At 44.7% G+C, this 15,488-nt stretch overlaps 1 protein-coding gene across 1 annotated transcript in view; it reads right to left on the bottom strand.

Annotated features, from left to right (window-relative positions):
- The window catches only part of ZFAND3 (zinc finger AN1-type containing 3), a 481,002-nt gene extending 467,457 nt beyond the window's left edge, over positions 1 to 13,545 (bottom strand). The window contains exon 1 of the mRNA XM_030195765.1: positions 13,379 to 13,545. Coding sequence (XP_030051625.1) covers positions 13,379 to 13,449 — 71 coding nt within the window. The 5' untranslated portion in view covers positions 13,450 to 13,545. The remainder of the gene's footprint in view (positions 1 to 13,378) is intronic.
- Between the last annotated feature and the right edge of the window lie 1,943 nt (positions 13,546 to 15,488).

Genomic DNA, 15,488 nt, shown 5'->3' with positions numbered 1-15,488 from the left:
ACTGTTCATCACATGAATTTAACCAAGTATGAAACAACTTTAGATCAGCAATATTCCGGGAACAAGATGGCGCTGTGAAGAGAACACAGCCAGGCGGTTCTGTTCCCTACCTTCATTCATTCACTGAAACTGATTTCCTTACTCCCTATGCCTAAAAGGAGGGGTAAGCAGCGTGTTGGCCCCGCTGCACCAGTGTTACCTTTGGTGGGACCAATGGACTGTTATGTTATGCCCGGACACTCTTTGGGTCTGGATTCCTCACTGCTGGAGGGAGCGGTGGAAGGAGAACCGCTCCCCCAACTTGAGGCCGAAATCTCTTTCAGCCCCGACAATCGAAGGCCTCCGCTTATGCCGGCGGTGGAGCTGCGACAAGTTCAGGAAACCCCTTGCACTGACGCTCAGAGAGTGCTTCCTGTAGCGGGGTCAGGTCGCAGCATTGGCCGGTCGGGTTTTTCTAACCAGAAAGGCGAGGCACAGGAAAGAGTCAGCGTTTTGGCAGACTCCGGAGCCACAGAGGAGAGACAGCCCTCGGGTGAAATTTTGACTGAAATTACTTCTCTCAGTAAGTCTTTTTTGCCTGCAAAACCATTAACTATCACATTAGACACTATTTGGGAAGCTCTTTTGGGTCTGGAAACTTCATTTTCTCAAAACTTAATATCAGTGACTCAATATACCAAGGTTCCTTCAGAAAAAATGTCTATGTTGGAAACAAAAACATTAACAATGGAGAAAAAAATTGAAACTAATATTAGTAATATAGGATCTCTTCAACAAACTTGGGTTAATTTGGCTAAAGAAAATATGACACTACAATATAAGACTGAAAATCTGGAAAACCAACAGAGAGTTAAAACTTTGCGTTTGATTAATTTTCCTAAAATGCCTTCTATTGCTCCTCTTATAACCTTTAAAAAGTATTTATCGGAGACACTGAAGATTCCTGAACAAGCATTTCCTCCGGTCTCTAAGATATGTTATTTGTCATCATATAAAAAGAAGACTACTAATCAAGCTATTGTTGAAGGGGTTGATGTTTCTTTTGATACTTTAAATCTCACACAAATGCTTCAAGATGAGATGGGCTCTAAACCTACAACCTTAATAGTGACTTTTGTATTACAACCTGATTGAGACTGGATTCTAAGACAATTTTTCCAGCATAGAGAAGAACTCTTTATGAACTATAAGAGACAGTATTTCCAGATATTGCCAGTTACCCAAAAGAGATGCCAACTCTTTCTAAAACTTCGCCCCCGGGTTGTACAATTAGGTGGTTTGTTTTGGCTGAATTTCCCCTGTAAATGTGTATTGAAAGTAAATTCAGTAAAATATGTTTTTTATGATCCTACTCATTTAAGTTCCTTTTTAAACTTGAGGACTGTTGTAACTCCAACTTTGCAGCCAATATTAATATCTTCTTCTACCCGGTAATTAATATAATTGTCCGAGTTTCTCTTCTACTGCCTAACTTTAAGTAGTGGAACATATGTTTCATGGAATAGTACCTTGTTCTCTCTCTTTAATTGTGGACTAAAGATCGGATAAAGCACATATTGCCTGTTATATATTTGTGTAATATGAGTTTAATATTACCTATCTTTTCAATATCAAGAATCTTCTTGACTTAATTTGTGAATGTTTAAAAATAAAATAAAAAATCAGCAATATTCCCATACCATAATAGGAACACATCGTCAATGTACCTAACCCACAGATGGATCTTATCTCCGAAGGGGGAGTTCTGTGCCCATACAGTTTCAAACTTAGCCACATACAGATTTGCCACAAACAGTGCAAAAGTTGCCCTCATGGCTACTCCCTTCTTTTGGAGATAAAATTGTCCACTGTATACAAAGTAATTTTCCTTTATACATAGTTTACATAACTGAAGTAGAAAATTCGTTGGAAACAAATGTGGTCTCACCTTACGCTCAAAAACTTCTTTCATCACTTCAAGGGCTGTGTCTTGAGGAAAAGAGGTATAAAGTGAAGAAACATCCAGAGTGACCAGTAAAAACGTTTGATCAACCGTTCCTAGATCATTCAAAGTATTTTTAAAATGTCCTGTATCTCTGATATAAGATGCTATCTTAACCACCTCTACTTTCTAAATGTCATCTATGAAACATGATAGAGGCTCTAATAAATAATTTTTTGATGACATAATCAGTCTCCCCGGTGGTTTATTCAGGTCTTTATGAATTTTTTGGCAAAATGTAAAGAGCAGGTACAGTAGGATGATAATTATTAAGAAATCTATGATCTCTCCTGGTCAAAAAACCACTCTTTAAACCTTCACAGCTTAGTAAAAGGACCCCTTTCTTCCTAATAAATGCCATTCACCAGTACCCTGTTCTTGTTGTAAGGCAACTCATTTTTTACCCCACTAGCTACCTGGGGACCCATTCCCAGGCTAGTAAGTTTATAAGCTTTCTACAAGAAACCATATCAAAGGCTTTGCTGAAGCCCAGGTACACCACATCCGAAACATGCTCTTTAATAGTTTTCTGGTTACCTAAAGAAATCAGATTCATTTGGCATTATCTGCTCTGGTAAACCATGTTGCTTTGGATCTTGAAACCCACCAACTGTAAAATATTTATTATCCTTTCCTTCAGCAGCATCCCCATTACTTTTCCCACCACATGAAGTTTATTACCTCTTCTTTGCTACCACTATATGTGAAGAGGGACCACATCTACCTTTCTTCAATCAGATGAACCCATCTCCAATGATCTATTAAAAACATACCTTCAGAAGACCCACTGGAACTTCTAAGCTCCTTTAGTATCCTACGGTGTATTCCATCAGGTCTTGTGGTTTTGGCCACATTCAGCATTGCAGGTTCTTAGCAAAAATCTTGTTCTGTGAATGATGCAACACCTCTCTCATTTTGATACGTACTTTTGCTAGTTAGCCTGAGGGGCCCTCTTTCCAGGTCCTTCTGTGAATACTGAACAAAAATATTTAACACTACTGATTTTTCCTCACCATTCTCCACTATTACTCTTCAGCATCTTTCTATTTTAGAATTCCACTTGTTGCTTCCTCCCTTTCCTGGACATACCTGAACATATGCTTTTTATCTTTGGCTACTTTTTCTTCTGTCCTCATTCTTGCCATCCTCTGATTTCTGATATTCTTTTAAGAGGACATAAGTACATAAGTATTGCCATACTGGAAAAGAACAAAGGTCCATCGAGTCCAGCATCCTGTTTCCAACAGTGGCCAATCCAGGTCACAAATACCCAGCAAGATCCCAAAAATGTACATAACATTTTATACTGCTTATCCCAGAAATAGTGGAATGCAGATGTTAACCTTTTTAGGTTCCTGCTTCCCTTTGATCAATGAAACCTCATACCACCTTCATAAACCATATGCCCACTAGTGACTACCGACAGCTTACCCATCACTGTTAGCCACTAACACTGCTACCTGCAAAGATGTCACTAAAATTACACTACCAATAACTGTCCTAATATCTGCCTAATTTGTTTAGAACGTTTCAATAAATTGCCTCAAATTTCAAGACACTTCACACCCCATACCCCTTGAGGGTGCAGCCACCACTGGTTCTGAACCCCTGTCCTGCACATATTATGACAGTAGTGAATTTAGGCTAGCGTATGTGGAATATGATCTTTTCTATGTTCTTCATTTAATCCTTGTAGAACCATAATGATTTTCTTCTCCTTTTATTTACTTTCCTAACAAAGATCTTTTGTCCTTTTTATAGGGCCTTTCAGTTTGCCCCACTGTCTTTCTCAAGCTCTCCTTTACCCCAAGTGTTAATGCAATTGGTAAATTTTTGCAGAAGTCATCGTGCCCACAGAGCGGACAGATTTAAATCGATGCTTTTAGCCCAGATAAGTAAAGCACTAAAGACATTTATAATGGAATTTCTACAATAATTCTTATTGCCAGAATTAACTCATTTCTTCTGTGTAGCCACCCAAGGTACAGTGAAGAAACTTTCCACAATCAATCTCCAACATGAACAAAACCAGTACCCAACATCAAATGAAATTAACAGTTGCTTGTAATAAAGGTTAAGGAGGAATGCTTTGAATATGTCCTTTGCCCTTCAAAATAGACACTCACCTCATTTCTATACCTTCCTTAGACTCTTGACCTCACAAGTCAAATCCCAAATCTGACACTTGGTGATTAAGCTCACAGTGCTTCTATTCCCCCACCAGTACTACAGTGGTGAGCCTCATACACTAATGCAGACAGAATATGTTTTTTAAGCCACAGAGAATGTCTTCTTCCCCCCCCCCCCCTTGATCTCCAGCATTCACAAACGATTCATAAGACAGTTTGCAAGTGGCAAATGCCCCATTAGAAGTAATTGCCAAACAACTGAAACAATCAACTGAAGGAGGATAAGGCGTGGAATTTTTCACTTTGGGCTTCAAGTTTTGACGGACATAAGATGACACATAAATCACAAATTCTTCATACATACAGGGTCACTTCACCTATAACATTTACCACTATGGATTTAGCAGCTAAAAAGGAAGACCTCTAAGTCTGCTATTTCATTTGAAGACATCATCCCTGCATGCAATTTCACAAGAGCTAGGTTAAACAGAGCAGCTGAATAAAAACATATTATTCAATACAATTTAAATACAAAAGCAAAGTCAACAGGCCATTTTTTTTAAACACCACTCAGGGCCAAGTACTCCCCCATATTCCAATAAGCCTTTTCCCCTAAAAATGGCTCATGTCCAAAATGGGAAAGTTTTGGTTGTTTTGCTAACCAGGATTCTAGAAAAAAAAACTGTCCGTCATGTCCAGTGGCAGCAGTATGGAAAACCTGCCCTGCTTCTCTGCTAGCAGGGTAAACAAAATACAGAATAGCTAGCATGAAAAATGATTTGATACGGTATACCTTTCTTTTAACACATATAATGCATTTACATACTATCTGGTAGAATCCTTTCAGAGAGAAAAGTCAATCTTTTGGCCTCTGCACAAACATCCAGCTAGTAGTAACAGGTTGGACTGGAGGGGGGGAGCGTGTCCTTTCCCCGGGGTACAGATAGCACCTGCTAGCCCAGCAGAGAGGATATCATCAGTCCTTCCCTGCCCAAACACAATCCTAGAATAATCCATCCAGTCTGGCTGGCAGGAACTCCTCGGGTATGGCCTTTCAGAACTCAAAATAGCTAAACTTGTTTAATCGCCAGAATTGATATACTTAAGGAAGCATGAGTTAAGTGGGTAGGATGACCCAGGACTACATTTCACACTAGAGAAAATAAAAAAAAAAAAAGAAATGAAATAGGACCAGTCCTTTGGCTCAGGCTGTAAGGTATATATGGTACAACGGGCCCCAGAAAGAAAGGGAAAATTGTGGCAATCCTCACTAGTCAAGCAGCACTGAAGATGTACCCCTCAGATCACCACAGCGTGCTGTCTAGGGGGTGGTGGTTTCAGAGGGCAAGGTCAAAATGGACAGACGCAAAAAGAAAAATACAGAACATAAATGACACAGAGACCATTTTTTACATCATTGCATGCAATAATTACTGCAGGTATGCAATCACTCTGAGACTGAAACCTTCAGGCTGTCTAAAGCAGCTTGGGTTAAAGATTCATTTAATTCCGTTACTGCACAGTAAAACTGATTTAAGAATTATTATAATTCTCACTGGCGTTGAAGTTACCCAGTCTCTGCCTGTTCTCCAGCAAGGTCACTTCCCCAAGTTTTGTGTTTCACTGCAGTTCCTTTTTTCCACCAGAGAAGCCCTTTAATACACACATATTCCACTTGGGACAGGAGACCATTCAATAGGGTTAGACAAAACCAGCAAAAGAGGAAGGCAACCTGCTCACACTAGAACTGAGCATTCGCTTCAGGTTTACAACTTGTCAGACTGTAGTTTCACTGTTCTTTTTTTTTTCTGGTTTTTTTAATCATTTTTTTCTCTTTAAGCAAGCCTACCCAAATGCCCCAACCTAATCTCGCCAACTTCCACCCCCAATTCTGTTCTGACTTAAATACCAACATCCCATCCTTCTGTTTCCATCTCTCCTTAATTTTATCCCTCCTTACCCTTTCTCCCAAATTACACTATCCTGTCTACCCTCTTTTATCCTAGTCATATATTATCTAGCTCAACTTGTCATACACTACTAAGCCCAACTTTACATTGTTTTACTACTGTTTTATTAAAATTCTATTAACTTTGTATTTCAAATTACTATGTAAGCCGCATTGAGCCTGCATTGTGTGGGAAAGCGCGGGGTACAAATGTAATAATAATAATTGTTTCCCTATCAGGGGATTCACCTTGTGACTTGCTTAAATATGTTAATAGCCTTCCAGACATTCTCTCTTCACACTACCACACACAGAAATCATACTTGAAATTCTTCATCTAAGATGCCAGGACAAAACTGATAGCACTTCAAAGCGCAGTGATTTGCCACAAATTCAGGGTACATCCAGTTTGTACAACAGGTATGAAATTCATACAGATGTGCATTTATAAAAAGGTATAAAAATAATCCAGAAAAAGTGGCCACAATACAAGGCTAAAAAGCAGAATCAAATTAATGTAAGGAAAGGTTCCTACAAAAACACTGACACAAACATAGACTGGTCTTCCCAGGAAAGGTGAAGTCAAAGCAAAACTGAATTCAAGAAAGCACTGATGACTTACTGCAGTGGGACACGATCTATAGCAGGCTCGTCCAACCTTTTCCTGTCGGGGGCCACATTTTATATTCCATAACATTCAGAGGGAAAAGCATGTATCGTTGTCTTTTGCTGCATGTTTTGTCAAATAGTGGCAAAATATGACAGTGCATCATCCCCTCCCCTGCTTTCTCCCAGTCTCGCTCTTGTTCATGGGACCCCCTCCCCCGGCCTTCACCCAGTCCCTCTCATACATGTAACCTCCCCATCCTTCATCCAGTTTTTTTATCCCTTCATCTGGTTTCAGCAGCAGAAGAAACAGTGGGATTCCTGCTTCCTCACCACAACTTGGCTCTCTGTAAGCTTTAACCACGCGGTGCCAGAAGTGTGGGTTAGTCTTGCGGATTCAATTCTTGCGAGACTTGAAACCTTGAGATCAACTTCTGGCACTGCATGTCTCATGCTTACAGAGATCCAAGTCACGGTGGGGAAGCAGAATACTGCTCTAAGAACCACAAGAATTGCTAAGCTTCTGAAGGCCAGAAAAATGTACGGTGGACCGGGTTCTGGTCTGCAGGCCGTAGGTTGGACAAGCCTGATCTACAGTATTTCAGAAGAGAGGGGAAAATGAAGACTCAATGGACCTTGCAGCCACTATCTGCTATCATATTTTGTGTTTCATCACTCCTTACTATTATCTTCAAACCAATAAAAGCACCATTTGTTAAAGGTTCCAGAGGTCAGCCATAATACTTGGTTGATAAGAACAGTTCTTTGACTGGTCCAGTTCATAGCTATGACTTCTTCACAGGATGACAAGCGTTGACTTTAAGTAAAGAAAATGTTTTAAAATGTCTAGTCCGCCTACAACTAAGCAGATTACACATACAACACACAATAAAATATAACAAATACAATCTGCATTTTCCCACCACTTCCTTCACAATGGCAAACTCTCAACAAAATGGTAAACAAGAAGCGAGTTTTCAAGCTTTTTCTGAGCTTTCTCACCTCACGGCACAAAAAGCAAGGTTCCTAGAAAGTTATTCCACAATATTGGCCCTGTGATGCAAAACGCTGTTGCACGTGTTTCTGCAAAGCTTGCAGTTGTCATTCTCTCCACAGAAAGTTTCATTGCTGTTTCCAATCTCAAAGCCCTACCAGATTGATAAATAACCAGTATTTGCTGAAAGCACCAAGGTACAAGTGCATACAAAGCCTGATGGATTAATTACAAAATCTTATATTGTACTCGACACACATCTGGTGATTGCCCTAATCTCAGGCACCCTTCCAGCCTTAGCACCCAAATCAAATACAGGGCAAGATCATTATTAAGGCCAGGGTTCAAATAGTTCCTTGCTCCTAGTAAAATTAAGTGGCAAGGCATTAAGCCCCACTCCCCAAATGGAAAATTTCCTCTGCTCACCTTACATCTGATCTTAGTCAAGCTGCAAAGGAAAAGCAAACAGCACTGTATACCAACACTTACACAGGACACTTCCAATTAATCACCTATCAGCAAGGTGAAGGTACTACTTTGAATAGCTCCTTTGCAATACTCAATAGCAACCAATTTTGCAGAAATGTAAACCTCTAAAACATGCCAATAGGAAACAAACAAACAAAAGCCACCACACAACTATGCATCAACTATGCAGGCATGTTTGTGAAATTACATGCCTCCATACTCCATCCTTACCCAACTGACCAATGAAAGCTAGCAGACAAGTTAGGTCAAATGGCAGAAAAGAGATTATAAGATGAAAATATTATAAAAATTACTTTCAGCTCCTTCACAACTCAAAGGCAAACAGCACAAAATTAATAACCAGAAGAAGCATAACCAAACCCTTAGGGCCTTCTCTCTCACCTGTTATCAACTACTCTTATCTATGGGAAAAAAATCTTACTGAGCCATAAACATAGTTAAAATCAAAGGTAATGTAAAAGGGCAGCAAGCATGAATTCACCTAATTAACAAACACAAAAAGTAGGGAAATTGACTGTATATGTTTTTCTCTCCCATTCTAACATACAATAGAAGGAAACTTCTCCCATTTGGCCTAACCACTAAATCCTTTGTAAATATGGCCCAAAGTTCTTACTATAAACCATTCTAAACAGGTCCCACTATGGGAAACTCCGATCCCAAGTTACGTTCACCAATCGTTTCCTCTCCCCAAAATAAACTTTGGAAATACATATACAACAGAAGAACTCTTAACTCTCAGAGGCCACCAGTCTGTGAAATACTGAGGGCTACAAAACATTACATGCAGAAAGCAGAGGTCGCCATTCCTGTGCTCATTCATATCTTTCACACAGCACAAAAGAAATGCCACAACTTGAGTGCCACCACACACTGAACTCACCTCACACATATGGAGACCACAAAAAGTTTCAGCCACCACAGAGACTTATTAAGAAATCCATAACACTTTAACATCCCAGAATCTGCATTAGGCTACTGCCCAGAGATCATCTCTTCAGCCAGCTTGTTAACTACACATGACTTTCCCAAGTGCATTACCTGCATTACCTACAGACCTGAAAATAATTTTATTTTTTATTTGCATTTGTATCCCACATTTTCCCACCTGTTTGCAGGCTCAATGTGGCTTATGTAGTTTTGTTATGACATTGTTAATCCAGGGTTTCAGGTACAATTAATAATGTGCAAATATTAAGTAAGGGAAGAAAGAAGGAAAGTATTAAGCAGGTAATTGTTGAGGTGGGCTTTCATAGTTGGGTGGGTCAGTGAAGTGGATTAGTAGGACGAAACAACTAACTTTCGCAAATCTCTGAAGACATATTTCTTCAACAAAGCCTACAAAGAGAACCTCACCAACCCATCCAGTTAGGAAAGGCCACCGTCTATACTTACCCGCCCAATCACTTCCTTCTTCCTCCTCTTACTTATTCTCTGCACATTACTAATTGTATCTGATATCCTGGAATGCCAATGTCATAACTAAACTATGTAAGCCACATTGAGCCTGCAAATAGGTGGGAAAATGTAGGATACAAATGCAATAAATAAATAAAGTGGGTGATGGGAGACCAGGGGTATAAAGCTGACATCCACACTATTGATGGCTGTTACCCCCAGCACTGGTGAAATGTACACTGCCCTGGACCTACAAAACTTCCTGAGCAAACTGACAGCCTAGAAACACTTTCCACCCCAGGCTGATATGATGCGATATGGGAAGGTCACAGACACCAGGCTGTTGTTTGGGGGGGGGGGGGGGGGGGGGGAGAGAAAGAAAAGCAAAACTACAGCACACTTCTTTGATACTGGCAGGGCTTTTTTTGAGGGGGTACTTGGGGGTACTGAGTACTGGCACCTTTTCCATTGTCTGCTAAAATTGACCCATGGTCCCCAAGTTTTAATGAAAGATCTCAGGCTCTACACACCAATTCTGCCTTGTCATAGATTCTGTGACTGCTTGCAGGGGCTTGGCTACTGTGGGGTGGGTCTGTCAGTGATCACCCCACCCCTGAAGGGTGGCCTGGCATTTGACTACCGGCACCTTTTTCGCTAGAAAAAAAACACACTGTTCTTTAGGATTCTAGAATCTTGCTATTCTTTGGGGTTCTATATGGAATGTTGCTACTCTTTGAAATTCTGCATGGAATCTTGTCACTCTTTAGCAGGGCTTTTCTTGAGGGGGTACTTGGGGGTACTGAGTACCGGCACCTTTTCCATTGGCTGCAAAAATTGACCCATAGAACCCAAGTTTTAATGAAAGAGCTCAGGCTCTACACACCAATTCTGCCTTGTTATAGGTTCTGTGACTGGTTGCGGGGGACCTGGCTATTGTGCGGTGGGTCCCTCAGTGATCAACCCACCCCTGAAGGGTGACCTAGCATTTGAGTACCGGCACCTTTTCCATTGTCTGCTAAAATTGACCCATAGAACCCAAGTTTTAATGAAAGAGCTCAGGCTCTACACACCAATTCTGCCTTGTTATAGGTTCTGTGACTGGTTGCGGGGGACCTGGCTATTGTGCGGTGGGTCCCTCAGTGATCACCCCACCCCTGAAGGGTGACCCGGCATTTGAGTACCGGCACCTTTTCCATTGTCTGCTAAAATTGACCCATAGAACCCAAGTTTTAATGAAAGAGCTCAGGCTCTACACACCAATTCTGCCTTGTTATAGGTTCTGTGACTGGTTGCGGGGGACCTGGCTATTGTGCGGTGGGTCCCTCAGTGATCAACCCACCCCTGAAGGGTGACCTAGCATTTGAGTACCGGCACCTTTTCCATTGTCTGCTAAAATTGACCCATAGAACCCAAGTTTTAATGAAAGAGCTCAGGCTCTACACACCAATTCTGCCTTGTTATAGGTTCTGTGACTGGTTGCGGGGGACCTGGCTATTGTGCGGTGGGTCCCTCAGTGATCAACCCACCCCTGAAGGGTGACCTAGCATTTGAGTACCGGCACCTTTTCCATTGTCTGCTAAAATTGACCCATAGAACCCAAGTTTTAATGAAAGAGCTCAGGCTCTACACACCAATTCTGCCTTGTTATAGGTTCTGTGACTGGTTGCGGGGGACCTGGCTATTGTGCGGTGGGTCCCTCAGTGATCACCCCACCCCTGAAGGGTGACCTAGCATTTGAGTACCGGCACCTTTTCCATTGTCTGCTAAAATTGACCCATAGAACCCAAGTTTTAATGAAAGAGCTCAGGCTCTACACACCAATTCTGCCTTGTTATAGGTTCTGTGACTGGTTGCGGGGGACCTGGCTATTGTGCGGTGGGTCCCTCAGTGATCACCCCACCCCTGAAGGGTGACCCGGCATTTGAGTACCGGCACCTTTTCCATTGTCTGCTAAAATTGACCCATAGAACCCAAGTTTTAATGAAAGAGCTCAGGCTCTACACACCAATTCTGCCTTGTTATAGGTTCTGTGACTGGTTGCGGGGGACCTGGCTATTGTGCGGTGGGTCCCTCAGTGATCAACCCACCCCTGAAGGGTGACCTAGCATTTGAGTACCGGCACCTTTTCCATTGTCTGCTAAAATTGACCCATAGAACCCAAGTTTTAATGAAAGAGCTCAGGCTCTACACACCAATTCTGCCTTGTTATAGGTTCTGTGACTGGTTGCGGGGGACCTGGCTATTGTGCGGTGGGTCCCTCAGTGATCACCCCACCCCTGAAGGGTGACCCGGCATTTGAGTACCGGCACCTTTTCCATTGTCTGCTAAAATTGACCCATAGAACCCAAGTTTTAATGAAAGAGCTCAGGCTCTACACACCAATTCTGCCTTGTTATAGGTTCTGTGACTGGTTGCGGGGGACCTGGCTATTGTGCGGTGGGTCCCTCAGTGATCAACCCACCCCTGAAGGGTGACCTAGCATTTGAGTACCGGCACCTTTTCCATTGTCTGCTAAAATTGACCCATAGAACCCAAGTTTTAATGAAAGAGCTCAGGCTCTACACACCAATTCTGCCTTGTTATAGGTTCTGTGACTGGTTGCGGGGGACCTGGCTATTGTGCGGTGGGTCCCTCAGTGATCAACCCACCCCTGAAGGGTGACCTAGCATTTGAGTACCGGCACCTTTTCCATTGTCTGCTAAAATTGACCCATAGAACCCAAGTTTTAATGAAAGAGCTCAGGCTCTACACACCAATTCTGCCTTGTTATAGGTTCTGTGACTGGTTGCGGGGGACCTGGCTATTGTGCGGTGGGTCCCTCAGTGATCACCCCACCCCTGAAGGGTGACCTAGCATTTGAGTACCGGCACCTTTTCCATTGTCTGCTAAAATTGACCCATAGAACCCAAGTTTTAATGAAAGAGCTCAGGCTCTACACACCAATTCTGCCTTGTTATAGGTTCTGTGACTGGTTGCGGGGGACCTGGCTATTGTGCGGTGGGTCCCTCAGTGATCACCCCACCCCTGAAGGGTGACCCGGCATTTGAGTACCGGCACCTTTTCCATTGTCTGCTAAAATTGACCCATAGAACCCAAGTTTTAATGAAAGAGCTCAGGCTCTACACACCAATTCTGCCTTGTTATAGGTTCTGTGACTGGTTGCGGGGGACCTGGCTATTGTGCGGTGGGTCCCTCAGTGATCAACCCACCCCTGAAGGGTGACCTAGCATTTGAGTACCGGCACCTTTTCCATTGTCTGCTAAAATTGACCCATAGAACCCAAGTTTTAATGAAAGAGCTCAGGCTCTACACACCAATTCTGCCTTGTTATAGGTTCTGTGACTGGTTGCGGGGGACCTGGCTATTGTGCGGTGGGTCCCTCAGTGATCAACCCACCCCTGAAGGGTGACCTAGCATTTGAGTACCGGCACCTTTTCCATTGTCTGCTAAAATTGACCCATAGAACCCAAGTTTTAATGAAAGAGCTCAGGCTCTACACACCAATTCTGCCTTGTTATAGGTTCTGTGACTGGTTGCGGGGGACCTGGCTATTGTGCGGTGGGTCCCTCAGTGATCACCCCACCCCTGAAGGGTGACCTAGCATTTGAGTACCGGCACCTTTTTCACTAGAAAAAGTGCACTGGATACTGGTCACACAAACTGCCATTCAGGGGCCTTGTGTTAAAGTGACCCCCCCCCCCCCTCTCAGTGTGATTTTTTTGTGGGGGGGGAGGGGTTAGTTTAAATTTTGCCTGGAGCAGCAGTTGCTTCTCTTACACGTCCCCACACACAACCAGTGTAGAAATCCAACAGACAGCCCCATCCTCACTTACCCCCAGAATCCGCAGGGGCAGCGCGGAGGCAGGCGGGGCGGTTTGCTGCGCTCGCTTCCCGTGTCTCCCATGGCTGTTGCGAGGCCGACGAGGCCCAGGCGTCGGGGACAAGAAGGGCAGCAGGACCGCCGGACACCTGAGGAGGAGGAGGAGACGGCCAGGGGGGAAATGACACCGAGTAGCTTCCCCGAGGGCCAGCGACTCCGACGGCCCGACAGCAGCGGCGACGGAGGAGAGAGACGGGAGCCAGGCCGGTCAGCTGGAGACGGCGTCTACCACCGCCCACTGAGAGAGGGGGGGGGGGAGGAGAGCTGAGGGAAAGCCGCGCGCCCGGAATCCTCCCCCCGCCGACGTCAGCTGTGGTACGGACCAACTGCTTACTGTGTCCCCCCACAAAAAGCCCGGGCCCTTGCTTGCGCGTGTGGCAGAACTAGAGAGCGCGCGACCCGTGCCGTCTCGGGAAGGACCGGCCCCTCGGCTCTGAGAATGGTACGCGCCAGCCTACCCGGAGCGCGGCTGAAAGCGACAACCCCAGACCAGGAATCAGCTGGAGGAGGACGCGACCATTAAACAATGTCACGGGAGGGGGGGAGGAGAGTGAAGAAGAGGCGTTAACAGCTAGTGGAACTCGAACGTCCTGCGGGATTCTTGGGAAGTGTGAGTTTCGAAATCGGAGCGAGGCGATATATCCTCCGAAAGAAAAAGAAACTGTACCCGAGCGCGGGAGCCCGGTGGACGCTTGTGTTCCCCTGCTACGGAATGGTACGACCGAGGTGGTGTCAAGAAATGGGCAACATTACATTCCTCAGGTTATTACTGGGAGCAGCAGTCAGTGGATGGGCTCCCTCAGAATTGAACAACTGCCTTCACTGACCACCACTGAGGGCAAAGGAGCCAACTCTGTGGGGCCAATATGTCCAAGAAAGGGTTATTTCCAAGCACCCCCAATAATTTTGACAGAGGGGCAATTGAGTTTGAGTTTAGCACCCCCAGTCAGTTTTAAAAGTTGGCTCCTATGCTGGGGGGAGGGGTGTGGACAAAGAATGGGCAACACGAATTCTTCAGCTTATTGTGGGCAAGAAATCTTCTATATATATAAAAGGCACCTCCAACGTTCCATTGAAGCCTCAAGCCGGATGTTGAGGCGCCCGAGATATCCGGTTTGGCCTGTTGCCTGTAGCTCCGCCCTCGCGTTCCTCCGCCTTTTACGTCTACGGCGCGTCCTCTCCCGCCATTGGCAGAACCGCGCGTTAGGCAGGTCCTCAATGGGCGAACCTCCCCTAGAAGGCGCGGCGAAATACTGTCATTGGATGGGCGACGATGTGGAGAGGATTACTTTTACACTCCACAAGAGAAACGCTCTACTCACAGCTCAGGCGATCCAACCCCGCCTCTTGCGATGACATCGCCGGCGGGGCCGGAAAGGCAGAAGCCACAAGTCGCATGGACAGATGACGGCAGGGCAGGAAAGGCAGAAGGCCCAGAAATCGTGACCGACGCAGGGGGAGGGGAGAGCACCGCCACGGACACAGGGGGAGGAGCAGGAGTACAAAAACAAACAAAACCGCGATGCGCGCACAGCGACGAGTACACCCTGCCCCCCTCCTCGGCGCATCGCCCACCACCTCCCCCCCCCCCCCCCAAGCACATACCTCCCAAACAATCGCCATGCCGCTCATCAACAGTGCCCAGTCCCACACGGAACACAGCCAGCAGCTTGCCAGACAGCATGGAGGAACTGTGAAGCCAGGCAACCTACAGAGACACGCAGGAAGCGACAGCCCATTGCCACAGAGCCTCACACAAACACTGAAGAATCATTTCTACACAACCCAGGTACCTCTGTCTCACACAGAGGGAAACAGCAGGAACCTATGTACAACATACAGAGGTATAGAAAGTGTGACACCCTCCATTACGATAGCTCAGGGACCTCACGGCACAGATGGCAAATAGCCTGGCACAGCCAGCCTCCCCGGAAAACCCCCTCAACTACAGAAACCAGGATCATATACGCACTTGCACACACTCATTCTCACCCACACACTCTCTCTGTCACACCCAAACTCCCACCCACACTCATTCTCTCTCACACACAGTCACTGTCACA

Source organism: Microcaecilia unicolor, chromosome 3 (assembly GCF_901765095.1).
Source record: "Microcaecilia unicolor chromosome 3, aMicUni1.1, whole genome shotgun sequence".
NCBI classification, from domain to species: Eukaryota; Metazoa; Chordata; class Amphibia; order Gymnophiona; family Siphonopidae; genus Microcaecilia; species Microcaecilia unicolor.
This window is presented reverse-complemented; position numbering and strand designations above follow the sequence as displayed.